The 24,196-nt window shown below is 45.3% G+C and overlaps 1 protein-coding gene across 6 annotated transcripts in view; it reads left to right on the top strand.

The window, feature by feature from the left end:
* Nucleotides 1-24,196, top strand: part of XDH (xanthine dehydrogenase) — an 81,466-nt gene that overhangs the window by 7,117 nt on the left and 50,153 nt on the right. For 5 of the 6 annotated variants that reach the window (XM_043543550.1, XM_037895601.2, XM_007071756.4 and 2 more), the window contains 11 exons: nucleotides 7,247-7,304; nucleotides 10,885-10,981; nucleotides 12,551-12,659; nucleotides 14,849-14,975; nucleotides 15,966-16,027; nucleotides 17,252-17,377; nucleotides 18,106-18,192; nucleotides 18,981-19,122; nucleotides 19,994-20,086; nucleotides 21,964-22,115; nucleotides 23,946-24,039. In XM_043543550.1, coding sequence (XP_043399485.1) covers nucleotides 7,247-7,304; nucleotides 10,885-10,981; nucleotides 12,551-12,659; nucleotides 14,849-14,975; nucleotides 15,966-16,027; nucleotides 17,252-17,377; nucleotides 18,106-18,192; nucleotides 18,981-19,122; nucleotides 19,994-20,086; nucleotides 21,964-22,115; nucleotides 23,946-24,039 — 1,147 coding nt within the window. The remainder of the gene's footprint in view (nucleotides 1-7,246; nucleotides 7,305-10,884; nucleotides 10,982-12,550; nucleotides 12,660-14,848; nucleotides 14,976-15,965; nucleotides 16,028-17,251; nucleotides 17,378-18,105; nucleotides 18,193-18,980; nucleotides 19,123-19,993; nucleotides 20,087-21,963; nucleotides 22,116-23,945; nucleotides 24,040-24,196) is intronic. The other variant, XM_037895605.2, reaches the window with a different exon arrangement.

Here is a 24,196-nt window from a genome sequence, read left to right as displayed (position 1 = left end):
CAAATCCTACTGAGGAAAATAGAAAGAAGCATAAACTCTGGCAAGTCAAATGTAAACATATAATTAGGTTGGCCACAAACAAACAAACCTATTTGTAAAGCAAACTAGCAAAACACACAAAAACTAATAGCAAAAAATGTTTTAAGTACATCAGAAGCAGGAAGCTTGCCAATCAGTAGGGCCACTGGATGGTCAAGGTGCTAAAAGCAGCACTCAAGGAATACAAGGCTGTTGCAGAGAAAACTAAATGAATTCTTTGCATTGGTCTTCACTGCAGAGGATATGAGAGAGGTTCCCACACCTGAGCCATTCTTTTTAGATGACAAATCTTACGAACAGTCCCGGATTGAGGTGTCAGTAGAGAGGAAGTTTTGGAACACCTTTCAAAGGTGGGTGGTGTGATTCCTGCACACAGTGGAAGCCTTTGAACAGTGAATTCAGTTTTTCACAGCATCCCCTCACTCTGAAGAGGTTTAACGCTAACCAGGATTGTGGTCCGCATCCTGCAAGGCACTGAAACCAGTCAGGACCGCCACTCTACTGCACTCTCAATAGAATTTACCTATGTCCGTGTTCAATGTGGGGCAAACCCTGCCCCTATTTTTATGGCCGTTGATACCATGAGACCAGTGCAGTGCTACTGCCCAGAGACGAGCATGGTGGGAAGTCATGTCAAGGTGTGCACTCCCTGTGCATTGTGGAGCACAGATCTATGGAGATTCCTTGCATGCTGCTCAAGAGTAGAGCAGGGCTGGGCCAGAGAATCAGTACACCGATTCACTGGCCTTTCTCTCCCGTGGAGAGAACATGGTGTGTGGTTTCTTGGTTCAGAGGCTGCCATAGTGACTGTGTTGCTGTTCTGCATTCTGGGAGCAGGATTCCTACCATCCCAGTTTTCACCTAACAAGGCTGTGCGCTGTGGAGTTAATCAGCTTGGCCATCTGCTGTGCATGAGGGCAGGATATGACCCTATTCCAGCTAGAGATGGGACTGAGTTGTGAGTTTGATTCCCAGTCTGGATTTGGATCCAAACTTTCCTGAGATTTCAGGGATGTTTGAAGTCAAGAGCTCTGGTCTGTACCTCTTACAAAGAGTGCGCTGAGCCATGACATTTGGATCTGAGCCTACCCAACGTCTGAGGAGAGCAGAGGTTTGGTGTAGAGTGTTCTGGCAGACACCATTCTTTAGTTCTCTGGTTGGAAATAGGGGTTGAGCTTGAGGCTGCTTATGCAAGTGTGTCAACACCTAACACAGCAGAAGGACCAAGTCAGCAGAGAACTTGGTTGGTGGCACTCCTCTTCCATTGCCTATGGGAACTGTAATTGTAAGGGGTCGATCCTGAAATCAACGGGGATTATTTCATTTTGCACTGTGCAGGAGTATGGGTGTGAGGTACTCAGATCCTATTTGAAGGGTCGAGTACCTAAGCAGACAGACAGAATGAGTATTGGGGTCCTATAATGCTACACACTGTGCAACACATAAATAGACATTATTTCCACCCAAAGAATTTAAAAGCCAATTAGAGACGATACAAATGAGCCTAACGAACAGTTGGAGGAAGACCCGAAGGAGGACAAAAAATAACAATAATAAATTCATGTAGTTAGATAGATTAACAGTGTTCACAGCAGTGTCATAAGGCAGGGCCAACAAGTGGGGCCTTGTTTTGATCGCACAGTAGTTTTACCCCAGGGGACTCTATTGAATGCAGTGAAGTCACTCCTGACTTACACAGGTGTGTGGTCTTATTCAAGCCCTGGGCTTGATTCCGAGTGGCACTGAGCACCCAAAACTCCCAGTAGGCCCAATATTCCTCCTGCTTACACAACTTTTACATGCAGGCAACGCCATTTACTACAATGGTGTTCGTGCTGCTTTACAACGATAGGAGTAAGAGGTGAATCTGGTCTCTTGACTTGAAAAGGAGGTGTGGTGAGGGTGCCCAGCACGTTATGTATTTGCTCCAATGATAAGGAGCAGCTTCCATTCCAAGGCCCCAACTTGGCAAAGATTTAACTTTTGTGGAACTTACACACATGCTTCAGTGCTTTGTTGAATAACTGGCATCTTAAGGCTTTGCTGAATCAGGGCCTAAGCCCATATTTTCAGCCATTTACAACTTCCCAAGTAATGGCCATTTGGTGATGAGACTTCTTGTGTTTATTCTTGGTCCACAATTGCATATTTTTAGGAAAATCTCAAGAAAACCTATTTGGCCATTTGGGGTTTATTGAAGCATGAAGAAAATTGGCCAGTGGCTTATTTTTTATGTCTGGATAGCTCAAAAAGAGCTTTGCTTGAAAGGGCCAGGCCGGGCATGTACATAGACCACAAACAGGGATGTGGATTTTGCTGTGCTTGACAATACTGTGATTTGAAAATAGTAATTCTCAGAAGGATCTGAAGTAGGGAACTGCTTCTCATTACTGAAATAAACACATAATGAGGTACCATTTACTGCAGGTGGAATGGAAGCCACTAGCCATGGGAGGAGAGAGTGGCAGCCATACAGGGGGATGCACTGCAGCCATGAATACTGCCCTCAGGTTGGGAGAGGGGATTCTATGCCCCTACTCACCAGAGCAGTTCTCACACAAAGACTTGCAGCCTGTTTACTTGGGGGTGTGTGTGTGTGTGGCGGGGGAGAAGGGGGTGAATTTCACCCGTCAGTTTCAGCAGTTGCTTAGTGGGAGTGTGTGACAGAGCATGCTGGAATGTAGGTGCCTTTTTGATTGAATGCTTATTTAAAAAAACAAATCAAGGTCGTAAGAAGCCAGCCCCTCCCTTGAGATTGTTGCAGTGAAGACTCTAGAATTAGAATCCCACAAAAGTCAGGAAATTCAGAGCCAGGTATGTTGGCGTATACATCCAGCTATTATAACTAGCATTGTGTGACAAAATAGGCTTGAGAGGCCTGATTAGCTGTGGAAACCTGAACTCTGAAATTCTGGACTTTTGTGTGATTATAACTTAATTTTGCACTACCGTAGGCTTTTAAAAATGATCGAATGAGTATGTTACAATATGAACCAACTTTGTGCATCTTACTGTTTAAATTTGGTCCCAGCATAACCCGAAAGGCTCAGCAGCATGTTAGCGAAAATCTGACTTCGCAAGTATGTTTCTCCACTTTCCCAGATCACGTGCACAAACCAGGCTGATGTGTACCTTCACACTAATGCCATTACAAACTTTGCAACTTTGTTCTTGAAAGTAGCCAGCATTACTGAGATATGTATGATAATCAGGAGTGAAAGTAACTTAACGGACTTACCGGTACAAAGGGCGGCCAGTGTCTTGGACAAGGTGAGGCGGGGAACTCTGGGCCCCCAGAAGGAGCAGGGCCTCTGGCAGAAGGGGCGGGGCTGGGGCCAGACTCCCCCAGCCAGCCCTTTGGCGCTGCCCGGCCCACGCCGCCTGGGGCTCAGGGGGCGATTTAAGGGGCTCGGGGCTCCAGGTGCTGGGGCAGTAGCGATGGCTGGGAGCCCCTGGCCCTTTAAATCACTGTCAGAGCCCCAGGCCCTTTAAATCGCTGCCGGAGCCCTGGGGTAGTGACGGTGGCGGCTGGGAGCCCTGGGGCTCTGGTGGTGATTTAAAGGGCCAGAGGCTCCCACTGCTGCCGGAAGCCCTGGGTCCCAGGGCAGCTGCCCCTTTTGACCTCCCCTCCGCCCTCATCAGCAGCCCTGCCAGTACAGTCGGCTGTGTACCGGCAGCCACTTCCTTACCGGTATGCCGTACTGGCTTACTTTCACCTCTGATGGTAATCCCCACGCTTAATGTACTTTCAAAGGAATGCTGCAAATACCTCTGTGATGCCAGTCACTTGAAAATATTATATTTGTAAAGATTTGAATAGTGAGGAGTGCCAGAGTCCATTTGCCTGGCAAATTATCTGTTTTATGGTCACAAATACAGGAGCTGTATATGTAACCACTTCCCAGCTACATTGTGCAGTAGCACTTTAATCAGCCAATTATAAAAATGTGGGTCTTATGGGAAAAAAAGCTCAAAGTACAGAGGGTGATAAATTATCTTATCTTGGGGTGGGGGGAAAGGTTATAAAAGTGCTCTTTGCTTCAATCAGACTTTCAAAACTGAGAGACATTATCTTAAGTAAACTGTAACGACTGTACTTAGGACTCCTACATTGTAAGAGTCAAGAAAATATTAACACATCCTATTATGCAATTTTACTGGAAATGTGCCTTAGTACTCTGTTAATACTGACGGAGCAAAACAAACCCTGCAGGCCAGAAGAAAACAAATACAAAACTTTGATTTCTGACCGCAAGGGGAAGGTTCAAGTAAACCCGAGTTTTAAATCTAATAAAATAGGTAACAGTAAACAACATTACCAACAATCAAGACTGAGTTGACTGAAATTGCACAGATTAAGATTCCGCCACACCAAAACCAGCCATTTCCAGGTTCGAGATGGTTATTAATGTCACAACTATTAATAAAACATTAAAAAAAGGTGCCAGATAAGCTTCATGTCAAGTCAGAATCAGTGCTGAATCTTAGGTTGTATCCCCAGATTCAACAAGAATTGAATAGCTTGTTACCTTAATAAATAACATCTAGCAAGAATTAAACATTTTACTGTAATAAATAACTTTCTAAGGTCAGCATTTAGGTTTAAGTGAGTATTAGTTAACTCAGTATTAGAGATGGGCATGAACCAAAATCCTGATCCAGGCAATCCTGAACTTCGGATCACTTAATAGTTCTTTGCTCATATGAACCAAACCTCTGAACTTCTTGAGGGTCTCACATCACTAACAGAATTTGTTTACATATGACCAAACCTATTAGAACATGGTGTTTGGATCAGGGCTTCTGCAGGAGAGATAATGGACTAAACTCCAAGATGCCAAGTGCTTTGTCCCTCCTTAGTCTATGTCTACATTACGAATTTAAGTCTACTTAAGTTACATCGATATACAGCTACCGCTGTAATTAAACTGCTGCTGTATGTCCACACTGTGCTTCTTGTGTCAGCAGAGCAGTCCACAGTAGCAGCTCTTGTGTTGACACAGAGAGCAGTGCACCGTGGGTAGCAATCCCACTGTGCAGCTGGCCAGAGGGTGTTTTGGGAAGGGATTTCAATGCCTCATGGGAGCAAGGGCAAGGTCACATGATGGTTTCTCAATCCCATTGTTCCATGGGCATCCTTTTAGGTTGCCAGCCACTTTTCAACCTGCAACCGAGCCGTCTCTGTCAGAAAGGATGGATCCTGCGCTGCTGTTTTGTTTTGTGCTGTGTGTTATAAACACAAGTCTATAAGAGGAGCTCAATGGGGGGCTATTTGTCTGAGGGATGTCTTGAAGGAGCACATTAACACGGAACCACAGTAATGTGTGTTGCTGTAGTGTGCTGAGCCTGACATTGTTTGTTTGCACCGTGCTATGAACCTTGTAATGATTGCTGTGTGTACCCGAAAAGTGACACAGTTTAAATCACTTCTTAAAGTAGCACTCAGTAATATGACCAAACGGACATTGCTGAACACTGACACAAGAAGCCCACATAAGTGTGTGTGTGTGTTGAGGGAGTGTGTGTGTGTGAGAGAGACAGTGTGCGTGTTGGGCGAGTGAGGCAGAAGCTGGTGCACAGACGGGCGCTCCCCTGAACTCCCATCCCAGCTCAGTGGAGACCAGTACACCGGCAGGGTGAGGGGGACACCCCGACATCAGCCCCCGCCTCCCTCCCTGGCTCTGCACAGCACAGCAGTCTCTCCTCCCACCCCCAGCATCAGCCCACCCTGTCTTCCTGCTGCTGCGGTCCTACTGCCGGGGAGAGCAGGATTCCATGTTAATGTTTTGAATCTGTGATTACCTCCGAGTTCTCCCACAGCTTCCTCTGCCCACAAACCCAGGAGATCCACCCCCTCCCATGTAGTCCAGGCAGGAGCGTGTTTGCTGCCAGGGAGCCAGCATGCTCAGCTGGGCAGTAGCTGTGTGAGCTCTCTGTGCTGAGCAATTTCAAAACTTCCTGGGGCTTTGAAAGGGGAGGGGCACGTGTCTGCGTAGCTGGCGGCAGGGCCATGGAGTTCAGAACAGTGAGCAGAGAAGTCATGGTGGCCATTGCAGGGTATCTCCCGGAGCCCAGTTATGGCGATGTAAAGAATGCAGTGTTTACTCTGACACTGCGTCACACTTGCAGTTGTAGAGCGCTGGGAGTTAAACCAGCCTTCAGGGACCGCAGCAGGGAAAACTCTGCCGAGTGTTTACACTCTCAGCTGGAAGCGCACTGGTGTCGCCACAAAGACCAGTGCATTATGATAGCTATCTCAGCATGCAAGTGGTTGCAACGTGCTTTTCAAATGCGGGGGGGTGGGGTGGGAGTGGGTTTTTGGGGGGCTGAGAGTGTGTCAGCATGCTGTCTTGTAAGTTCAGACAGCAGCAGACCTCCCTTCCCTCCCACCTCCCCCCCCCCGCCCCCCGCGCCTCTCTCTCTCTCTCACTCACTCAAAGCAAGCAGCATTCCTCAGTAATGGTTCCTTTGTCCCGGAGCAGATAAGCAGCCAGCTGTCAGAAACGGAGCTTTGAAAGGGCACATCTGCATTCCTACAGCGAGTTCAAAACAATGACAAGAGTGGCCACTTGACTTAAGGGGATTATGGGACATTTCTGGAGGTCAATCAGAGCGCAGTAATGCAACACCTCGTTCACACTGGCGCTGCTGCGCTCCAGCGGGGGTGCAGCAAATGTTATTCCACTTGCTGAGGTGGAGTACCCAGCAGCGCTGTAGCCGCAGAGTCAGAGCGCTCTACGTGCCTTGCCAGTGTGGACGGGTAGTGATCTAGTGCACCCGGGGCTCCTTTATTGCACTGTAACTCACAAGTGTAGCCAAGCCCTATGTTGCAAAAAGCTCTGTGCCTCTCATTGAGGTGGTTTTATTTTGTCAGCAGAGCAGGAGAGTTAAATCAGTGTGTACACCTCCACTAGTTTTGTTGACAAAAGCTGCCTTTTTTTGACAAAACTGTGTAGTGTAGACAAGGCCTTAATCTGCTGCTAACCCTGTTTCTGGGACACTTCACTTTCCTGACCTCTATTGTGCTATATAAGCAGATTTTAAAAGTGACAGGCAGTGGGGAAAGGGATAAAGTTCACTGATATAATGCCATTGATGTGAACGGAGTCGTACCAGGACTGAAGTTCATCTTCAGAGTCTGTATGTCTGTCTCTTTAGATATATAAATCTTGATTATATGTTTTACAATACTTTTCTCTTCTTTCAGGTGTTGGAAAAAAATGTGGACCCAGAAACAACTTTACTGACCTACCTACGGCGAAAATGTATCCAATGTCAGGAAGAACTGTATATGGTTTGAAATGGTTATGGCATTTTGCCGTTGTTAACTGTTGCTATCAAACCCTAACCAGACAGCGTGTTTGGGGGTGAGAGCCGTATGCAGATTGGTATTATTTTGGACTGTGAGTTCATCAGCTCATCAAAGTTAAGCAGCATCAATCTAGCTAGTACTTGGAAGGGAGGCCTCGGATAGTTGCTAGTGATTCAAGATATGACGGGGAGAGAGAATTGTACAAAAAAGAGCCCATAAAATTGAGAGAACAGTTCATGTCTAGTCACATATAAACTGCGTAGCAATTTCCTCACTGACAAATTAAGGCTGTTTCCATTTCTGTTTCAATACATCAAAACCATCGATGCAAAGAGATTCCCAACTTAGACCCTATGTCCCTTTACAAAGGTGTAGTTCGTACTTACCCCAGTCTTGCTGCCATGTTCTGGTGGGTGCACAGGGTTTGGAGGAGGAAGGAGGACTTTAGCCATGTTAGTTTTTGGGTGTGGGGCACCCGCCCGCTTGTGCTCAGGGAGCGCTAACAGCAGCGTTCTGTCTGGATGCAGCATGGGTGCACAAAGGAGTGGGGAAGAAGGCTGCTGTGTCCTCTCTCTAGCTCCATGCACTGCTGTTCATGAAGAGTCACCATTTGGTCCTAGGTGTTTGAGCTTGTTAATGTGTAATTCAAATAATTTAATGTTTGGGATGATCATATTCTGTAGGGAAAGCTCCTGGTTCTGTTGTTTTCTTACAAATCCAGAGTTTATGGAAAATCTACATGGTGAATTCTGGCTCCTTGGGAAGCTTTTCACCCACATCCTGATAAAACCGATGTGACATTGGAAGAGAAAACCCTTAGATTATGCCTTGATGGATTTCCATGAACAAGCTGTGTTCTGCTATAGTGGACACATGGTTGTGCAGAGATAATCAGTTTCATGTCAATTCCAGTGGGAACCTCAATGACATTAGTATGAAAGGGCCCAAGCCTGCTCTCATTGAAGTCAATTTGCCATGGACTTCAACAGTGGAGGAGCAAGCCTAAATTGATGATCTCAGCATGGCCATATATTTACTGCAAACAAAGGCGGTTTCTCCTTAAAAATCAGTTCTGTCTTCCTCTGTAGTGCCCGATCCAGTTCACTATAAACAATGATAAATAATTATAAATAATAATATATGATTTTGACACAGCACCTCTCATCCTAGAAGCTTGCACAAGTTTGTCTTCTGACATTCCTCAGGTAAACCCAGATGATTTGTGGATGATATGAAAAGCCCTAATATGTTTCTGGGGTTCAGTGGGCATTTTTCCTGGGTTTGATGTTACATGTTCTCTCTGTGCAAAAAACTCTTGTTGAGGTCAATGGGATTTCAGTGTACAAAGGGCATATGGGACTGCGCCCTGAGTTAAGACTACTAGGAGGATCCAATATACGCAGGGTGAAATTCAACCTGAGCAAGAACTGATTGGAAGGAGAAAATCACCACTAGAATAGTCTGGTAGATTCCTCCCATATCATCTTGTTGTGAGATATAGAAGATGCTCTCGACCCCTGTAGATGAGCTCATGGGCCAGCCGATGCACCTGGTAGATCCCCCTGTGCCTCTCTACTGGTTCCAGCTCCCAGCACCTCCTTCCTTTGGGCTCCATTAGAACCATGCTACTGGGGACTTCCCTTGGCTATGGCTGCCCCTTTGCAGGAGAGGTCCCCAAGAAAAGGTAATATAGCCCCAGGAAATAAGAACTCCTTTATTTTCCTGCATGTACTCATGTACTTTTCTTTGTATGTGTGACGTATTTGCTCATGTATATTCATCTTTCTGTATGTGCAATAAACTGACATATGGGTGATGGATTTATGGAGTAGACAACCTCAATGGGACTACTCAAAAGTTAGACACATGCTCAAGTACCTTGCTGAATCAGGGACTTTCTTTAATTCCTGTTGTTATCCATGAATCTCCATAGCTATTGCACTTACAGGAGAGAACTTCTGTTTTCATCAACTCTTTTTAGTTAAGTTGTTTCTACAGACTCCTGAATTTGACTATCAGAAACAAATTTTGAAAATTGGGCTCTAAATCTGTCTGACTAAAATTGGCTACCTATGTTTTTGCTGACTTAGTTTTCTGAAGTTATATGTTTTTGTGTGTACCAGCACCTACCTTTTTGCTCACTTACTTGTTCCACATGTTTGTATTGGTGTCAAAATCTCAGATGCAGGCACAGAAACATATACCCCCATAGAATCTGCTTCAGACCCCTGCCCCCCACACTGACCGGAAATCCCTAGTTATCATCTATTGCCTCACACCAGAACCCATATGGGGTATCATCAAACTACTACAACCCATATTTGATGGGGACCACATCCTGAAACAAATCTTTCCTGAACCCACTCTTTTGGCCTTCAAACAACTCCACAAACCTTGTCAAGCTCATCATCAGAACCACAGACCAGGACCCTCCAACTCAGAGAGGCACCAGACCCTGCCAGAACAATAGATGCAAAACCTGCAGACATATCTCCACTGCTACAATGATCAGTACACCCCACAACACACCTTTCCAGATCCATGGGTCCTACACATGCTTATTGCAACATGTGGTGTATCTCATCCAGTGCACTAAATGCCCCATAACAAATCTGTGGGTGAAACCAGCCAATCACTACACTCTTGAATGAACTTACACAGAAAAATGATAAAAACCAAAAACACTATATCACCCTTGGGTAAGCATTTTTTACAAACCGATCACTCCATACCTGATCTTTCAATACTTGTCCTCAAAGGAAACCTGCACAACACCTTCAGAAGGTGAGCCTCGGAACTTACATTCATAACAAGACATTAAAAATCATGGACTTGACAGAGATGCTGGTTTCATGGCTCATTACAACAATTTGTAACACACCTGCCTGCTAATCTGCAATAGTCCACTTCAAACCCCTTTTGAATAACAGTCTAATTCTTATTGCCCACTCCATTTCAAGTGGCTGCCTACAACGTGTACCCCTTATGCTTAACAGTCAGTCCCAACTTGTGTCTAGCTCAGACACTCTGATTTCCTTCCCCAGATCGGAAGAAGAGCTTTGTGTAGCTCTAAACCTTGTACTTTCCACCCATAGATGTTGGTCCAGTAAACTATATTACTTCACGTTCCTTGTCTCTCTCATATCTTGGGACCAATATGAATACAACAACACTGCAAAAAAAAAAAATTTCAGCAGTATTTCCTCCCCTTCCTGTTTTTTTGGGTCAAAATTTGAAAAATTGTTGAAAAACGTCAAGATTCAGAAAATTTTAACCAGCTCTAATAAGCGTATTGGGTAGTTAACTGCTTATGATCAGATCTTTGTGTGTCCGTCCTGTAGTCTTCACATCAGTAGTTGAGGCTTTGCTTCTGTAAAAACTAAGTTGTTGATAAGGGAAAGTGTGAAGAAAATTAGGAACTCAGTTTTCAGCCAGAACCTTTGGAAAACTTTGGCTGTAAAAGGGTTGTGGGCTGTATATTTGCCAGGGCTATTGCTATGCTTCTGTATTTTCCTTAGCCCTTGTTCTCTCAGTGGGGCTATCCGGAACCAAACTAGGCTGTGGAGAAGGTGGATGTGGTGCTTGCACTGTTATGATATCCAAGTTTGACAACTCCCAGAAGAAAATCGTGTATCCTTTGCAAGCTGAACCTGTAAACTGAGATGGAAATGAAAATAGTCATGAATCCAGGGATGCAGCATTGTTTATGATTAAATAAATGTTGTTATATAATGTTACGGTTCTGCCAAAGCTTCAATCCACAATTTAGGACGTAAACTCAGCAGATACAAGAAGTTATTTCCTCCAACGGTATTGTACAATGCTTATGAAGATTTTACATCTTGTCTTGAAGCATGTGCACAGGCTCTTGTGACAGACCAGATGTCAGCTTAGATGGTGTTTCCAGATATGGTAACCTTTATAACCCTAATGTAGCATTCTCCTGTTGCAATGCAGCCCTGCATTTGCCCTGGAAAGAGTAAAATAACAATTACCCTGCTAGGATCTTTATCACTATTACATTTCTGGAATCATCTTGCTTCTGTGTGCCTGTCGATATCCACTGTATCTGCAGATATCCATTTAATCTGCAAAAAAATTCTTTCTGTTTGGCACATGGAATTATGTCATTCTCAGTTCTTGATCGTTTGTGGAGCTAAACAATGAAATCAAACCAAGAAGAAGTAAAACACTGATTATTCTTTCTGTCGAGAATGGCAGAAGCTTCATATAGTGAAAATGCCATGGGTATTTTACCGTGGGTTGGTGAACATCTCTAATGAGGTCAAAGGCTGACCAAGAGAAGAAAAAGTATGGTTCTCATTAATAAATCCCTTCAATCATTCTATCCCCTAGCAGCCAGAATATTTATTTATGTAATTTATTTTTGGGGCTACAAAGGCTGCAGAGATCAGGAGAGCTAATTATGAGGAAAGTTCTGGCTACATTGTTTGATTTAATCTTTTATCAGAGACATTTTCACTTTGTTCACCACCTACAAGAGGTGTGTCTGAGCACAGGGCTGGAAGCCAGGAACTCCACAGTTATTATTCCCAGCTTTCACATGTGGCCTGGGCAAGTCATTTGACATCTCTGCCTCTGTTTCCCTATTTGTGTATACTCATTTAAACTACCTACAGAGACGTTGTGAGGACTAATTAGTTAGTTTAATGTTTATAAGTGCTTTGAGAAGAATTAGTGCTGTTAGCACTGGACCAAATCCTGCAGTTCTTGCTCAGGTGAAGTCACTGGGAGTTTTGCTTGAGTTTGGGCTGCAGGATTTGGCTGGTTGTTAATAAGTATGTCCAGTCTGTTCTGTCTAATTTAGGTTTGAACACTACACCCATCACCATGGCATCTGAGTTCCTTTCAGAGGTGCATTAAGCAACAAAGGGTGCATTTGGAAATTTCCACTTGGCCCTTCCCATCAAATGAAGAAGGTCTAGATATGTCCCTGAGGGTGTCAGACTTCACTAGGACTCTGCCTTGTCTGAGTGGAGCTGTCATGACTCCAGTGTTTTGTCACAGGCAACATTGCCTTTCTTTAGCCCATTTGCTTATCATAACCAGGCTGCCTGGAATTGTAACTGTATATATCAGAGGCTGCAAAGCAGGCAAACCTCATGATTCCCTGTTCCCTTTGCTGAGCACCGCTGGCAAATGATTTTACAAATGAATGACCTTAACTCACAGTACTAGCCACTACTCTGTAAATGCTTGTCTGTTCCCCATCTGCGCATTGCATCGCGTAGCAGTGACTACTGTTGAAGGCATAGGGAGCACAAAGACAAGGTTGCATCCTGTCCAGGTGAGCTGTCTCTGCCGTTAAGTCTTAAGACAATGTAACCTGTGGCAGGCATCTTTTGCGGACTCACCCTGTTAGCGTAGGGCTCTAACACCTGGTAAGTTACTGCTTTCTGCTGACCCCTTGGGGGGCATGCATGGCTTGTTAGCTCTGCCCTGGATATAAGGGAGGTGGGAACAGCTCCTTGGGCAGTAGGACCACGGGCCTCTGACAGACAGCTTCTACTGGAGGAACTCTTGGAACAGCCTACCCTGGGAGCAATACTTGGGCTGAGGTTTAGCTTGTGTTGTTCTTACTTTCCTTGTTAATAAAGACAAAGCCCGGAGGGTGTGGGTTTCACCTTAGACCGCATGCGGAGACTTTGTTTGTAGTGGGAATGGCACCTAAGCACATGTCTACATTGTAACTCTCTGTTATAAGCAAACATGATATTAGGTCTCATTCCAGCTACACCGCTAGTGTTCTTGCTTTGGCCCTGCAACGTTGTATTGATCCAAGTCCTACACCAGGAGTGATTTTGTGGCTAAAGCACAGGACTGGGAGCAGGGCTGTGTAGGGCCTAGGTAGAACAAAAAGTACAGTTTGCCCAAGGGCCCCCAAAATGATGGGTGGGTGGCTGCGGCAAATCTGAGTGAGAGGTATTGTGACCTGGCGCATGGGGTTGCAGCGCTGCTCCTGCTTGGCGCCCACCATCAATAGTGTGAAAAGTGACTCCCCTGCCCCAGCTGGGCCCACATCCCACTGTTGCTGGTGTTGGCATCATTGAACCAGACCTGAGGCAACCCACCATGCTGAGAGCCCAGAGGTAGGAGTATGGTCGGGGGTTGGGAATACCACTCCAACTGGCAGTGGGGCCAGAGCTCAGGGAGAGGCAGGACTGGAAGCGGCTCCTTGGCTGCATGCAGGCAGAACCCCCACCATCCTCATGGGGTGGACAGCAACGCTACAGACCTGGGCCCTCTCTTACCTGCCATCCCCTCTCGTCTTCTTTAACCTCTTTCATCTCTATAGTAATACTCTGGAAGGGCTGGGGGCCTCAGTTTCAGATTTTATCCTTTCTGGGCCCCTTGAAACCTCTGTGGGGCCCTGACTGGGAGTTAGGAAATCTAAGTTCTATTCTTGGCTTTGCCTTGGCCTTCCTGGATGACCTTAGTCAGGAACTCAGTGTGCCTCAGTTTCTCTACCTATTACATTGGGATATTATCATTTATCCCCCTCACAGGGGCATTGCTGAGGATTAATTTAGTAATGTTTCCAAAGGGTTCTGGAAGTTGTGAGAGAAATGCAACGTGTTACTATTATACACTGGTGATACTACATTGCAGTGTTTGGAGTCACTAGTTGTTTCATCTTTGCTAGAGATGCTGCCCTTGAGATGGAAATTAAGTTTTCCTCTGCACATATCTAGCAGTTTGTATAGATTCTTTCCATGATGGGAAACCACAAAGAGAGAACACTTAGACCTAAAGTGAGATGGATGGAGATTGGGTGGGTCCAATTGGATAGAGCTTGTTCCTTTCCCTACCACCTCCCCACCCCGCAGAATCCAAACACTTAAGCTTTGAGGGAAAAGGGTTTGAAATCCAAAGGCACATCTGATTCTGACCAATAGCCCCTATCTTTGTGATGGAGCAAATGGAAATCCAGGGACTCAGATACTCCTGGGGTGAAATCCTGGCCCCAAAGAATTCTATGGCAAAACTCCCATCAATTTCAGTAGGCCAAGATTTAGGGTTTTTTTTTTTTGAACTCCAGATCCGAATTTTGCAGTATGAGTTCTCATGAGTCTGTTTGAAACCAATCTGAATGGACTAAGGTCTTGTCTACACTACAGGGAAAAGTCGATCTAAGCTACGCAATTTGAGTTAAGTGAATAACGTAACTCAGGTTGATGTAGCTTAGATATACTTAACACAGAGTCCACACTACATGATGTCGATGGGAGACGCTTTCCCGTCGACTCCCCTTACTCTTCTTGATCCAGTGGAGCACAGGAGTCGACGGGAGAGTGCTAAATCGGCCGCTGATGGATCGATCGCTGCGTGTTGATCCCCCGGTAGGTGTAGACAAGCCCTAAGTCCTTTGGGAGGGTCTGCCCAGAGACGCGAGGAAGCACTGACTAGTGAGGTCAGGAAATCAGTGTAGTGCTGCTAACAAGATCTGTTTGTGTTTTGGTCACTTTTTCCTCTCAGGAGAGAATAGCAAAAAGCCATGGATCGCAGTGTGGCTTTTGCACTCCTGGCATTGTCATGTCCATGTATACATTACTTCGCAACAGACCTCAACCAAACATGGAGGAGATCGAAGAGAATTTCCAAGGTAATGCCTATTCCAAAAGAGACCTGCAGGCATGCATCTCGTGCATTTTCGGGGCTACATTTCCCTCCTCAAGTGGGACAGAGTGCACCTAACCTGATTGCTTTAAAACTGGCCAGTTACTATCAAAGTAAGACCTGGATTGTCCAGAATGAGCTGTTCACAGTACATTGCTCATGGGTGTGAAATGAACAGATTCTGTCCGGAAATAGACAGTGGAGAATTCCCATTGTTGTTGTGAATTATCTGCATTACCATAGTGCATAGGAGCCCCAGTCATATACCAGAGCCCCATTGTGCTAGTTGCTATGCAAACACAGAACAAAAGGGTGGTCTCTGCCATAAAGAGCTTACAAACTAAATAAATCACCTTCTGGTGGGTGGGGGAAACTCCTCGCTGGCATAGAGCCAATGGAGATGACAGAGCTTGCTTCTGACCCAACCACCAGCCCCACATATAGGGGTGTGCCCAGGGTTGGGGATGTGGAGGAGCAAAACTCTGTTATGCCAGTTCTCCTCTTGTGTAGGTTAGAGCAGTCCCTTGGCTGCTTTAACTAAGGCTGGGGCTGGGATTGGGCTCATGCTGAATCAGGGAGTTGTGACCAGCAGTACAGTGGCCACCCCTGCTGAAGAGAGGTCAGCCACGGAAGAGAAATGAGCTCTGTGTTGCTCCAGACATTAGATAATCGGCATGTTGAGATTAAACACATGTAATCAAGGCAGCTGAATGCTAAATAGAGATAGTTGGAAATTTTTGAAATGTCTGTGAAAATTTTCATTGCGATTTTGAATTTCTACATAAAAAAGAGAGTGGGGGATTTTGTGCAGAAATAGTCTCAAAATTTCACTTCCCCCCCATTTTCTGATCAGCTCTGTCTAATGCTGAGCTGGTTATTGTGGGGAAAAACACTCACAAAATCAGCCTCTGATGTGTGCACAGAAATTCTTGACTGAATGACTCTTAACCTTTATCCCTTTGCACTGGCCATGCAGGAAACTTGTGTCGCTGTACAGGATACAGACCCATTCTGCAGGGGTACAGGACATTTGCTAAAGTAAGTGGCCTCATATAACATTACAAATTTCTGCAAGGCATTCAGCAGGCTGACTTGCTCAACTGTTGATAAAATACACTGTTGGACTGGTAGAAAAAGGGAATACATTTGCCAACCAGCCTCCTCCCTCCCCCCCGTCACTCCCCAACCAATCCTAAACACAGCCCTGGATCCTGTTAGTACATATGTTACGTACTGATAACATGACAAGACTTACTTGTTAATGGCAGTTGCTCAGGTTAGCTCCCTTTAATAACTAGAGTGCTCAATGCAGTGGTCCCATGTCAGGTCACCAGTAAGCAGGCCTCTTTTAACAGTGCTTTTGCTAAGGCTCTTAAAAATACAGCATCCCACAAAACAAAGCAGTTCCCAGATCACCCGGGTATGTGCAGGTATAGAAAGGTGCCTAACTACGGTGCATGACGAGGGACATACAACTGCAGAGTCCGGTTGGGTAATTACTTTCATGAGAATTGAACTGCAAAACTAAAATGACAGTGGTGTTAAGCTGAAAAGACCCCTCCCCCCAACACCCACCACCCAGGTGGGGTGGGGCATTAAGCACAGCCATACGCTTTTTACTTATCATTTTTAAAAAAGTCTCCTCCCGGGGGGGGTTGCATGGAGAAATGGAGCACCTAGATACTACATTGATTGGTATTATGGGCGTAGCTCAGATGGGTAGTGAACACCAGGATATAAAGCAATGATTTAGCGTGGTGCATGTGTATATTATTCTGTGTAAAGGATGAAATTATAGGTAGTTGTGAAACCCATCAGACACTGGAGCAATCTCATAGGCTATCAGGGTTGGAAGGGACCTCAGGAGATCATCTAGTCCAACCCCCTGCTCAAAGCAGGACCAATCCCCAATTTTTGCCCCAGATCCCTAAATGACCCCCTCAATGACCCCCTCAAGGATTGAGCTCACAACCCTGGGTTTAGCAAGCTAATGCTCAAACCACTGAGCTATCCATAAGGAGGTGATGGAAGTGCCACTACTTGGGTTATTTAAAACTAAACGGCATAGAATACGCTGTAAGGGGCCATTCAGACCCACTGAAAGGGAGAGACCTAATTATTTGGCATCTTCCATTTCCAATTCCTCTGTTCCTATGATAGAAATTATAAATGGGGGACCAATTGCTTTTGCAAGTGGATGAAACCTATTTAGCTTGCTTGAAATCTCCAGGTTTTTCTCTAAGCAGTTTTTTGCCTGTGTAGGACTGGAGTTGCTGTGGGAAAGGAATCAATGGCCCAGGCTGCTGTATGGCTGGAAAGGATGGAGGCTGTTGTGGTGGAAAAGTCAATGACACAGGTTGCTGCATGAACGAGAAAGAAGACAATGCAGTAAGGCCTTGCCACACCTTTATTTTTTCTCCTCTTTTTTCTTTTCACTATCCTTTGTTAGTGTTTTGTAATTTAACTTTTGTTTTGTACGTGCCAAAGCCTGAATCTTTACTCTGATTTTATTCAGGCAAAGCACCTCAGACTGAGGCCTTGTCTATACTTAAAATGCTATAGCAGCACTGCTCTAGCACTTCAGTGTAGACACTACCTATGCCAATGGGAGGGCTCTCCCTTCAGCATATGTAATCCACCTCCCCGAGAGGTGGTAGCTAGGTCGATGGAAGAATTTTTGTCGACCTAGCACTGTCTACACAGGGACACAGGCCAGCTTAACAACACTGTTCAGAGTGTGGATTTTTCACACCCTGACCAGGCCTCACTTTGCTTTTATTTGATCCGTGCTCAGGCAAATCTACCATTGATTCTATTCAATTATCCCAGTCTAACATTGCTATAAGTGAGACTGGAATAAAACCCTGTGTGTTTAGCCAGGCAAACTCCTGCTAAGGACAGATAAATATAAGTGGGGAGCTCAAGAACTGGGCCATTGTTTAATTCATCAGTCTGCGTCATTCCACTCTATTTGTTGTACTGTTCATCATTTAACAAAATAATGAAAAGCATTGTATCAGAAAGGAAAAATGAATCAGAGTTACATGTAGACAGAGTTAAGTCATCTTGTTCTGAGAAAAAAAATTTCTCTAACAGCAATTTGCTTTGTATAACAGGCAATGGTGTCCTCCATCTTGTTCAACCCAGCTGAATTCCATCCTTTGGATCCCACACAGGAGCCTATATTCCCTCCAGAGTTGCTGGTAGGCACATTCATGCAGCAAAGAATTCAGCTCATTGGCCTGATTCTATAATGTGGGATTTGAGTGACCTATGTGGCTCTTGCCCCAAGGAGCTTACAGTGTAAAAGACAGACACCAGTAAAATAAGACACACTTGCTGACCTGGAGCAGGCAGTAGCATTCCAGTCTTTCACATAAGAGCCCTGCCAGAAGAGGCTTTCCATGGGGTACACAGGATAAGTGGAATCAGTGCATCCCCCAGCTGCCTGGGCCAAGCCATTTCCAGTCAGCACTACTCACTTTCAGAGCTGCTCTAGCTTCCTCTCCGATCATCCCGCACCTCCCTATGAAGGAACAGTTATGGAGGCTTGTGACCCTGCTATCCCAGGCTGGGCAGACTTTCTACCAGCAGATGCCCTACACAGTGATCATAGCCCAGGGTTGGGTCCACGAGGTGGGTGTGTTCTCTGCCTCCTATACATTTAACAAATCACCCTTAAAACTCAGTTGTTAGTTCCACGGCTGCTGGCAGCTCCCCCAGACTCAACCCAACATTATCCAGTGCGCTGGTGCTCCCTTCATGGGGGTCACACTGAGTTTGTTTATGCCAACACCAGCTCCCTCTGTTTCATTTGTAAGAAGTTCCCGTGTTACTGGAGGGCAGCGACATTGGGCTGACTCCTAGCTAGTTTCCTCTTCCTAATAAGCAGCAGTCATGCGATGAGGAGAATTGGCAAAAACAAAGCTGGGGCAGGGATTCTTGATGGAAGCATTTTACAATCTGAGTCCATCCCATTTTATTTTCTCAGATGCAGAAAGACAAACCCCAGGAACAGCTGTGCTTCAAAGGCGAGCGTGTGATGTGGATACAGCCCACGACACTCGAGGAGCTGCTGGCGCTCAAGGCTCAGTACCCCAAGGCTAAGCTCGTTGTAGGGAACACAGAAGTTGGTAAGAGGAAGAACTGAGGCTCAGTTTCAGCAGTTTCGAAAGTTATCCACAGAAAGGTTTTCCCAAGCACAATGCAAAACCAGTTTGGACTTCCTTAAAACTGCCTGAGTTAAACCCCTGTGGGGGTGGTTTCTGAAGGGCATGTCAGGGAGCATTTTACTTCTTCCCACATGGATCAGTCTCACGAACATCCTTGTGTCCTGTTTGTTGGAGCAAGCTAAATAAGTGCTAATTCAGATTGGTGGGCCTTTCGTTCTAACTTGGTGCCAGTTATTAATGGGTTATTGACAAGAAGAGGTACACAGATACACAACAGCCTGCTCTGGTTTTTGCAGGAAGGGAAGAAAGGCACTGAAAATGTACTTAGGTGAATCCAGTCCTGAAACTTTCAGCCATTTGCTTGAAGTTGTCCAGGGACTGAGCAAACCTCTTAGGATGTGAGGGTTTGCAGTGCGCTCAAACTTTTTTTTTTTTTGCAGGGGGTGTAGAGGGAGAGAGAGATTTGCAAAGCCAGTCTGATTTCATGAACAATTCCCCTTCTGATATCTCATCCTATTTTCCCACTCAAGTGCTATTCAGCCTAACATGATGATAGCAATGAGTCAGTAATGTCCGCATGCAGTCTGGGAGCTCCTTCACAGGGGAAGAGGTTGGTGGGTATTGCAGATTGGAGGGACATCTCATGGATTCTAGCCCTAAAATTTCATTATGCAGATACCACCATTGGCCAGTGATAAATGTGACCCTTCTTCGGGAACTCTTTAAGCTGTTACATAACCGGTATAAGATGTGGTCACTGATCTTTGTTACACAATAATGCTATCTATTCCCTGAGAAGCATCTAACTCAGGGAGTCTTGTTTTTCCTTGAGGTATTGAGATGAAGTTAAAGAACATGCTGTATCCAGTGATAATAGCACCAGCTTGGATCCCTGAAATGACCTTTGTTCAGCACACCGAGGAGGGTAGGTAATGAGTATTCCATAATGCTATGTAGTCAGTGTGGTCTTTGGGAAAAGTACAAGGGAGGGGCTAGGTACACGTCCCCAAAAAACAGAGAAACTAGAACTGCTTTGATTAGGATGAAGGGCCCCCTTCTTTTATTCCCATCACCATTTCTGAGGCCAGATCTGTTCAGCTTATTCATGCTAGGAGTCCCACTGAAATCAATAGGACAAGTTGCACGAGTAAGGGAAGCACACATTAGCCGCTCATCATTATTTTGAGATTAATTAGTTGAATTGTTTCCCCTTTACTGGGACTAGATGTGGGGGGGGAGGCAGATCTGAGTTAAATTTCAATACAAAGATTTCACAATGCCCAGATGTTGTAAAGATCTGGAAACACATAGTAGTAAGGGCCAGGAATGGTCATTACTGGGAAAAATATTAGAAATTTCATAGCAGTTCCTTGTGAGGTGGTTTATGCAAATTTATGGGTTAATTTGCATATTAACAAATAATTTGCAAGTGACCATACTCTTTCATTTTAAAAAATTGTGCTTATAAGGCAGTGGTTTGATAGCCCATGTGAATGAAGTCCTGAGCTTATCTGGCTGGCAGAAGCAGTATGCCAGTATGCCCTGCCAGTATGACTCAACCTCTAGGGATACGTCTACGCTGCAATGTAAGCGCAGGGTTAGGGAACCTTGGGCTTGAGCATCTACGCTGTGCACTTTTCTAACCCATGCTCAAATCTAGGGCTCTGGCATCCATCCTGCAGGGTGCAGACCCAAGTCAAAATAACCATATTCCAGAGTCCCTAGCGCTCCCTCTCCTTCCCCCCACCCCCAAATATGGATGCTCTAGTCCTAGGACCACGGTGCACTGTGGGAAAAGTTTGCTGCCCACCCTGCACATTAGCAGGAATCAGCTCGCTTTGCAAAAGGCGTGATCAGTCTGTGCTCCTTTGCAAACCCAGGAGGCGCTCTGATAGTGTGCTTGCAGGTTGGTGATCAGAATACAATGGGTTAATGCTGACCTGAGTGTCTGCCACTTGCAAAGGCGGGGTGGCTTCCATTTCCAATAGAGTGAATGGCAGATTTTTGGGATAAAGAGGAGTAAGGAAATTGTCCCATGGAATTGTGGGATACATCTGGCTGACTCCCAGGACCCGAGTCAAGTGGGGCAATAGGGCTTGGACTCTGGGTCCCGACATAACTTGAGCATGGATCCTCCAGCCCTGAAGAGTCCTGAGACCCTGGGTCTGAGCCGTGAGTTAGTACAATTGCAGTGTAGTTGCAAGGGGGTTAGACTTGAATCCAGGCTCAGGCCTGGGCTTACGTTGCAGTGTAGACACACTCTAGAAGTAATTCAGTATCCATGGTCCAATGCAGTTCTTCACCTCTTAGTTGAGCGTACCAACACATATAAAGCATAGTGTTCAGTTTATTATGTGAGAGTTGCAATTTAAATCCACCAGACTCATCTCAGATAGGGGCCCCTGTGAGATAGGAACAACCTGTGTGTTACACTGGCAACCTATGAGGGAAAGGTTCTTTAGCTAATGAGCAATTCCCAGATGCATTTCGTCTCCCAATAAGTGCTGGCATAAGCATGGTGGTTGGTATAGTTGTGGGTGGTTCCTAATTGGTGGGGGCAGTTTGTGCGTGTGCCTGTTGTGGGCGGACTCTGCGGTTTAGTGCATGTTCGGTCAGGAGAAGCGGTCGAACATTTTCAACCGGAAAATGGTATATTAGTGAACGAATGAACGAAAAAAAAAATTTTATGGCAACAATACAGCGCCTCATGCACCTTCCTCTGCAAGTGCCCCGGTGTAACTGTCTTCCTGGGAGATGTACACCTTGGCTGTTGGTAAAAATTCTGCTGGTCTCCCCTTGTAGGTATTACCTTTGGTGCTGCCTGCACCCTGAGCTTTGTAGAAGTGGTGCTGAAAAAAGCTGTGGCTGAACTTTCTTCCTGCAAAACGGAATTGTTCCGGGCTGTTCTAGAACAGCTGCGGTGGTTTGCAGGCCCGCAGATCAAAAACGTTGCAGTAAGTGACTGGGGGGAAAGCTAGTGAGCTAATGTGGGAGGGAGGGGCAAGAAACTTCAATGAAGAAAACTCAGATTGAGTAATTGGCCCTGCCAGTATCACATGCCTCGTGCTCCTCTTATTACGCTGGGACATCTGAAAGAGATTGTGCCCCTATTTGAAAGACATTTTGTCCCTTTCTTGTGGATTTTTTTCCAATAAAATTCTACTGCAGGCCCGTGGAGGCTGTAGACTATTTTGTCTTGTGTCGTCTTAGGTTGCTATATGACAGTGGTTCTCAACAAGGGGTACACATGCCCCTGGGGTACTCAGAAGTCTTCGAAGGGGTACATCAACTCATCTAGATATTTGCCTAGTTTTACAACAGGCTACATAAAAAACTGTAGTGAAGTCAGTACAAACTAAAATTTCATACAGACAATGACTTGTTTATACGGCTCAATATACTATACACTGAAATTTAAGTACAGTATTTATATTCCAATTGATTTATTTTATAATTATATGGTAAAATCAGAAAGTAAGCAATGTTTCAGCAATAGTGTGCTGTGATACTTTTGTATTTTTATGTCTGATTTTGTAAGCAAGTACTTTTTAAGTGAGGTGAAACTTGGGGATACGTGAGACAAATCAGACTCCTGAAAGGGGTACAGTAGTCTGGAAAGGTTGAGAGCCACTGCTATATGACATGGGCAGCTCAACAAGGAAAAGCAGAAGGAATCTGCTGCATTCATTACTATTACCAAGCAAATGGGAAAACTCTAGAGCAGCCTGGAAATGAGGAGTCATTTGACAAAGAAGCATTTATGGTGGATCCACAACTGCAAAGGGTCATTAAAACAAAAGCCTGACCAGGAAGCCTCATAGCGTTGACCCCATAATTCTTCTGTAAGCAAAAGAGACTCCGTCTTCTACAGTCTCTGCTACTGCTTCAGAAGGCAGCCCTCAACAGGGGCTTCTCTGGAGTGGTGTTACGACAGGGCTGCCTGAATGACACTGGCCGTACCTGGGCCCAGGTGCTCTTTGGGTGCTGAAAAGCAGAGCTGATGTGGCTTTTTCCTAGTCTGAGTCTACCTATGCCCAGAGTGTTTTGACTCTGTAAGGAAGATGAGAGATGGGCAGAGGTGGTTGGAATGGCCTGTCATACCTCAATGCGACACTAACATGGTCATCCTACTCAGTGCTGAGTGTGGAAGCTGATACTGCCTTGATGCTTAGAGGGTGCATCTTCCCTGTCCTCTGCAAACCGCAGTTCAAGCCCTGCTTTTAGGGGAATGTGAGCATCTATTGATCCTACTCCTCTGTGCTTTGCAAGTTATTGAGGGCTATGTTTTTTTGAGGCCAGAGACCTGTTGAATAAGAAAAATCACTTTTAAAGCAGGCTGAAAAACCTGACACGAGGCGTTATTCTGCAAGGTTATAAGTGCCCTCAGTTCCCAGCACAGCCAGTAGGAACTGAGCCATTGAGCATTTCTCAGGAGGTGCTCTGCACCTTGGAGGATCAGGCCCTTCATCATGGCTCCAATATTTCAATTTTGGAACCATTATCATGAATGATTAGAGCGTGAGGCATTTTTTGTGTACAGATAAGGACCATCCTTGAAAACCATTTCAGTCAAATGCCTTAGGATTGGTTAGGATTGATACTGGCTCTGTGGGTTTTGCGTGTTCATTGGAACTGAATTAAGGCCCTAAGATTGTCACTGTAGCTAAACAAACCTGAATCTAGATAAGCTTTAGGGTTACATATGAATCAGTGATAGTGAAGTAGCACTAGCCATACCTTCCCAGCTGTCTTCTAATCCATGTATTTGGTTTACTTTATTTCAGGCTCTTGGGGGAAATATAATGACTGCTAGTCCAATTTCCGATCTCAACCCTGTCTTTATGGCATGTGGCAGCAAATTGACTTTGGCATCAAATGGTAAGTTTACTCAAAGTTCAAAATGGCAGTGTGGGATATAGGGTAATCATAGAATCATAGAATATCAGGGTTGGAAGGGACCCCAGAAGGTCATCTAGTCCAACCCCCTGCTCAAAGCAGGACCAAGTCCCAGTTAAATCATCCCAGCCAGGGCTTT

This window comes from Chelonia mydas, chromosome 3 (genome assembly GCF_015237465.2).
Source record: "Chelonia mydas isolate rCheMyd1 chromosome 3, rCheMyd1.pri.v2, whole genome shotgun sequence".
Lineage (NCBI taxonomy): Eukaryota > Metazoa > Chordata > Testudines > Cheloniidae > Chelonia > Chelonia mydas.
This window is presented reverse-complemented; position numbering and strand designations above follow the sequence as displayed.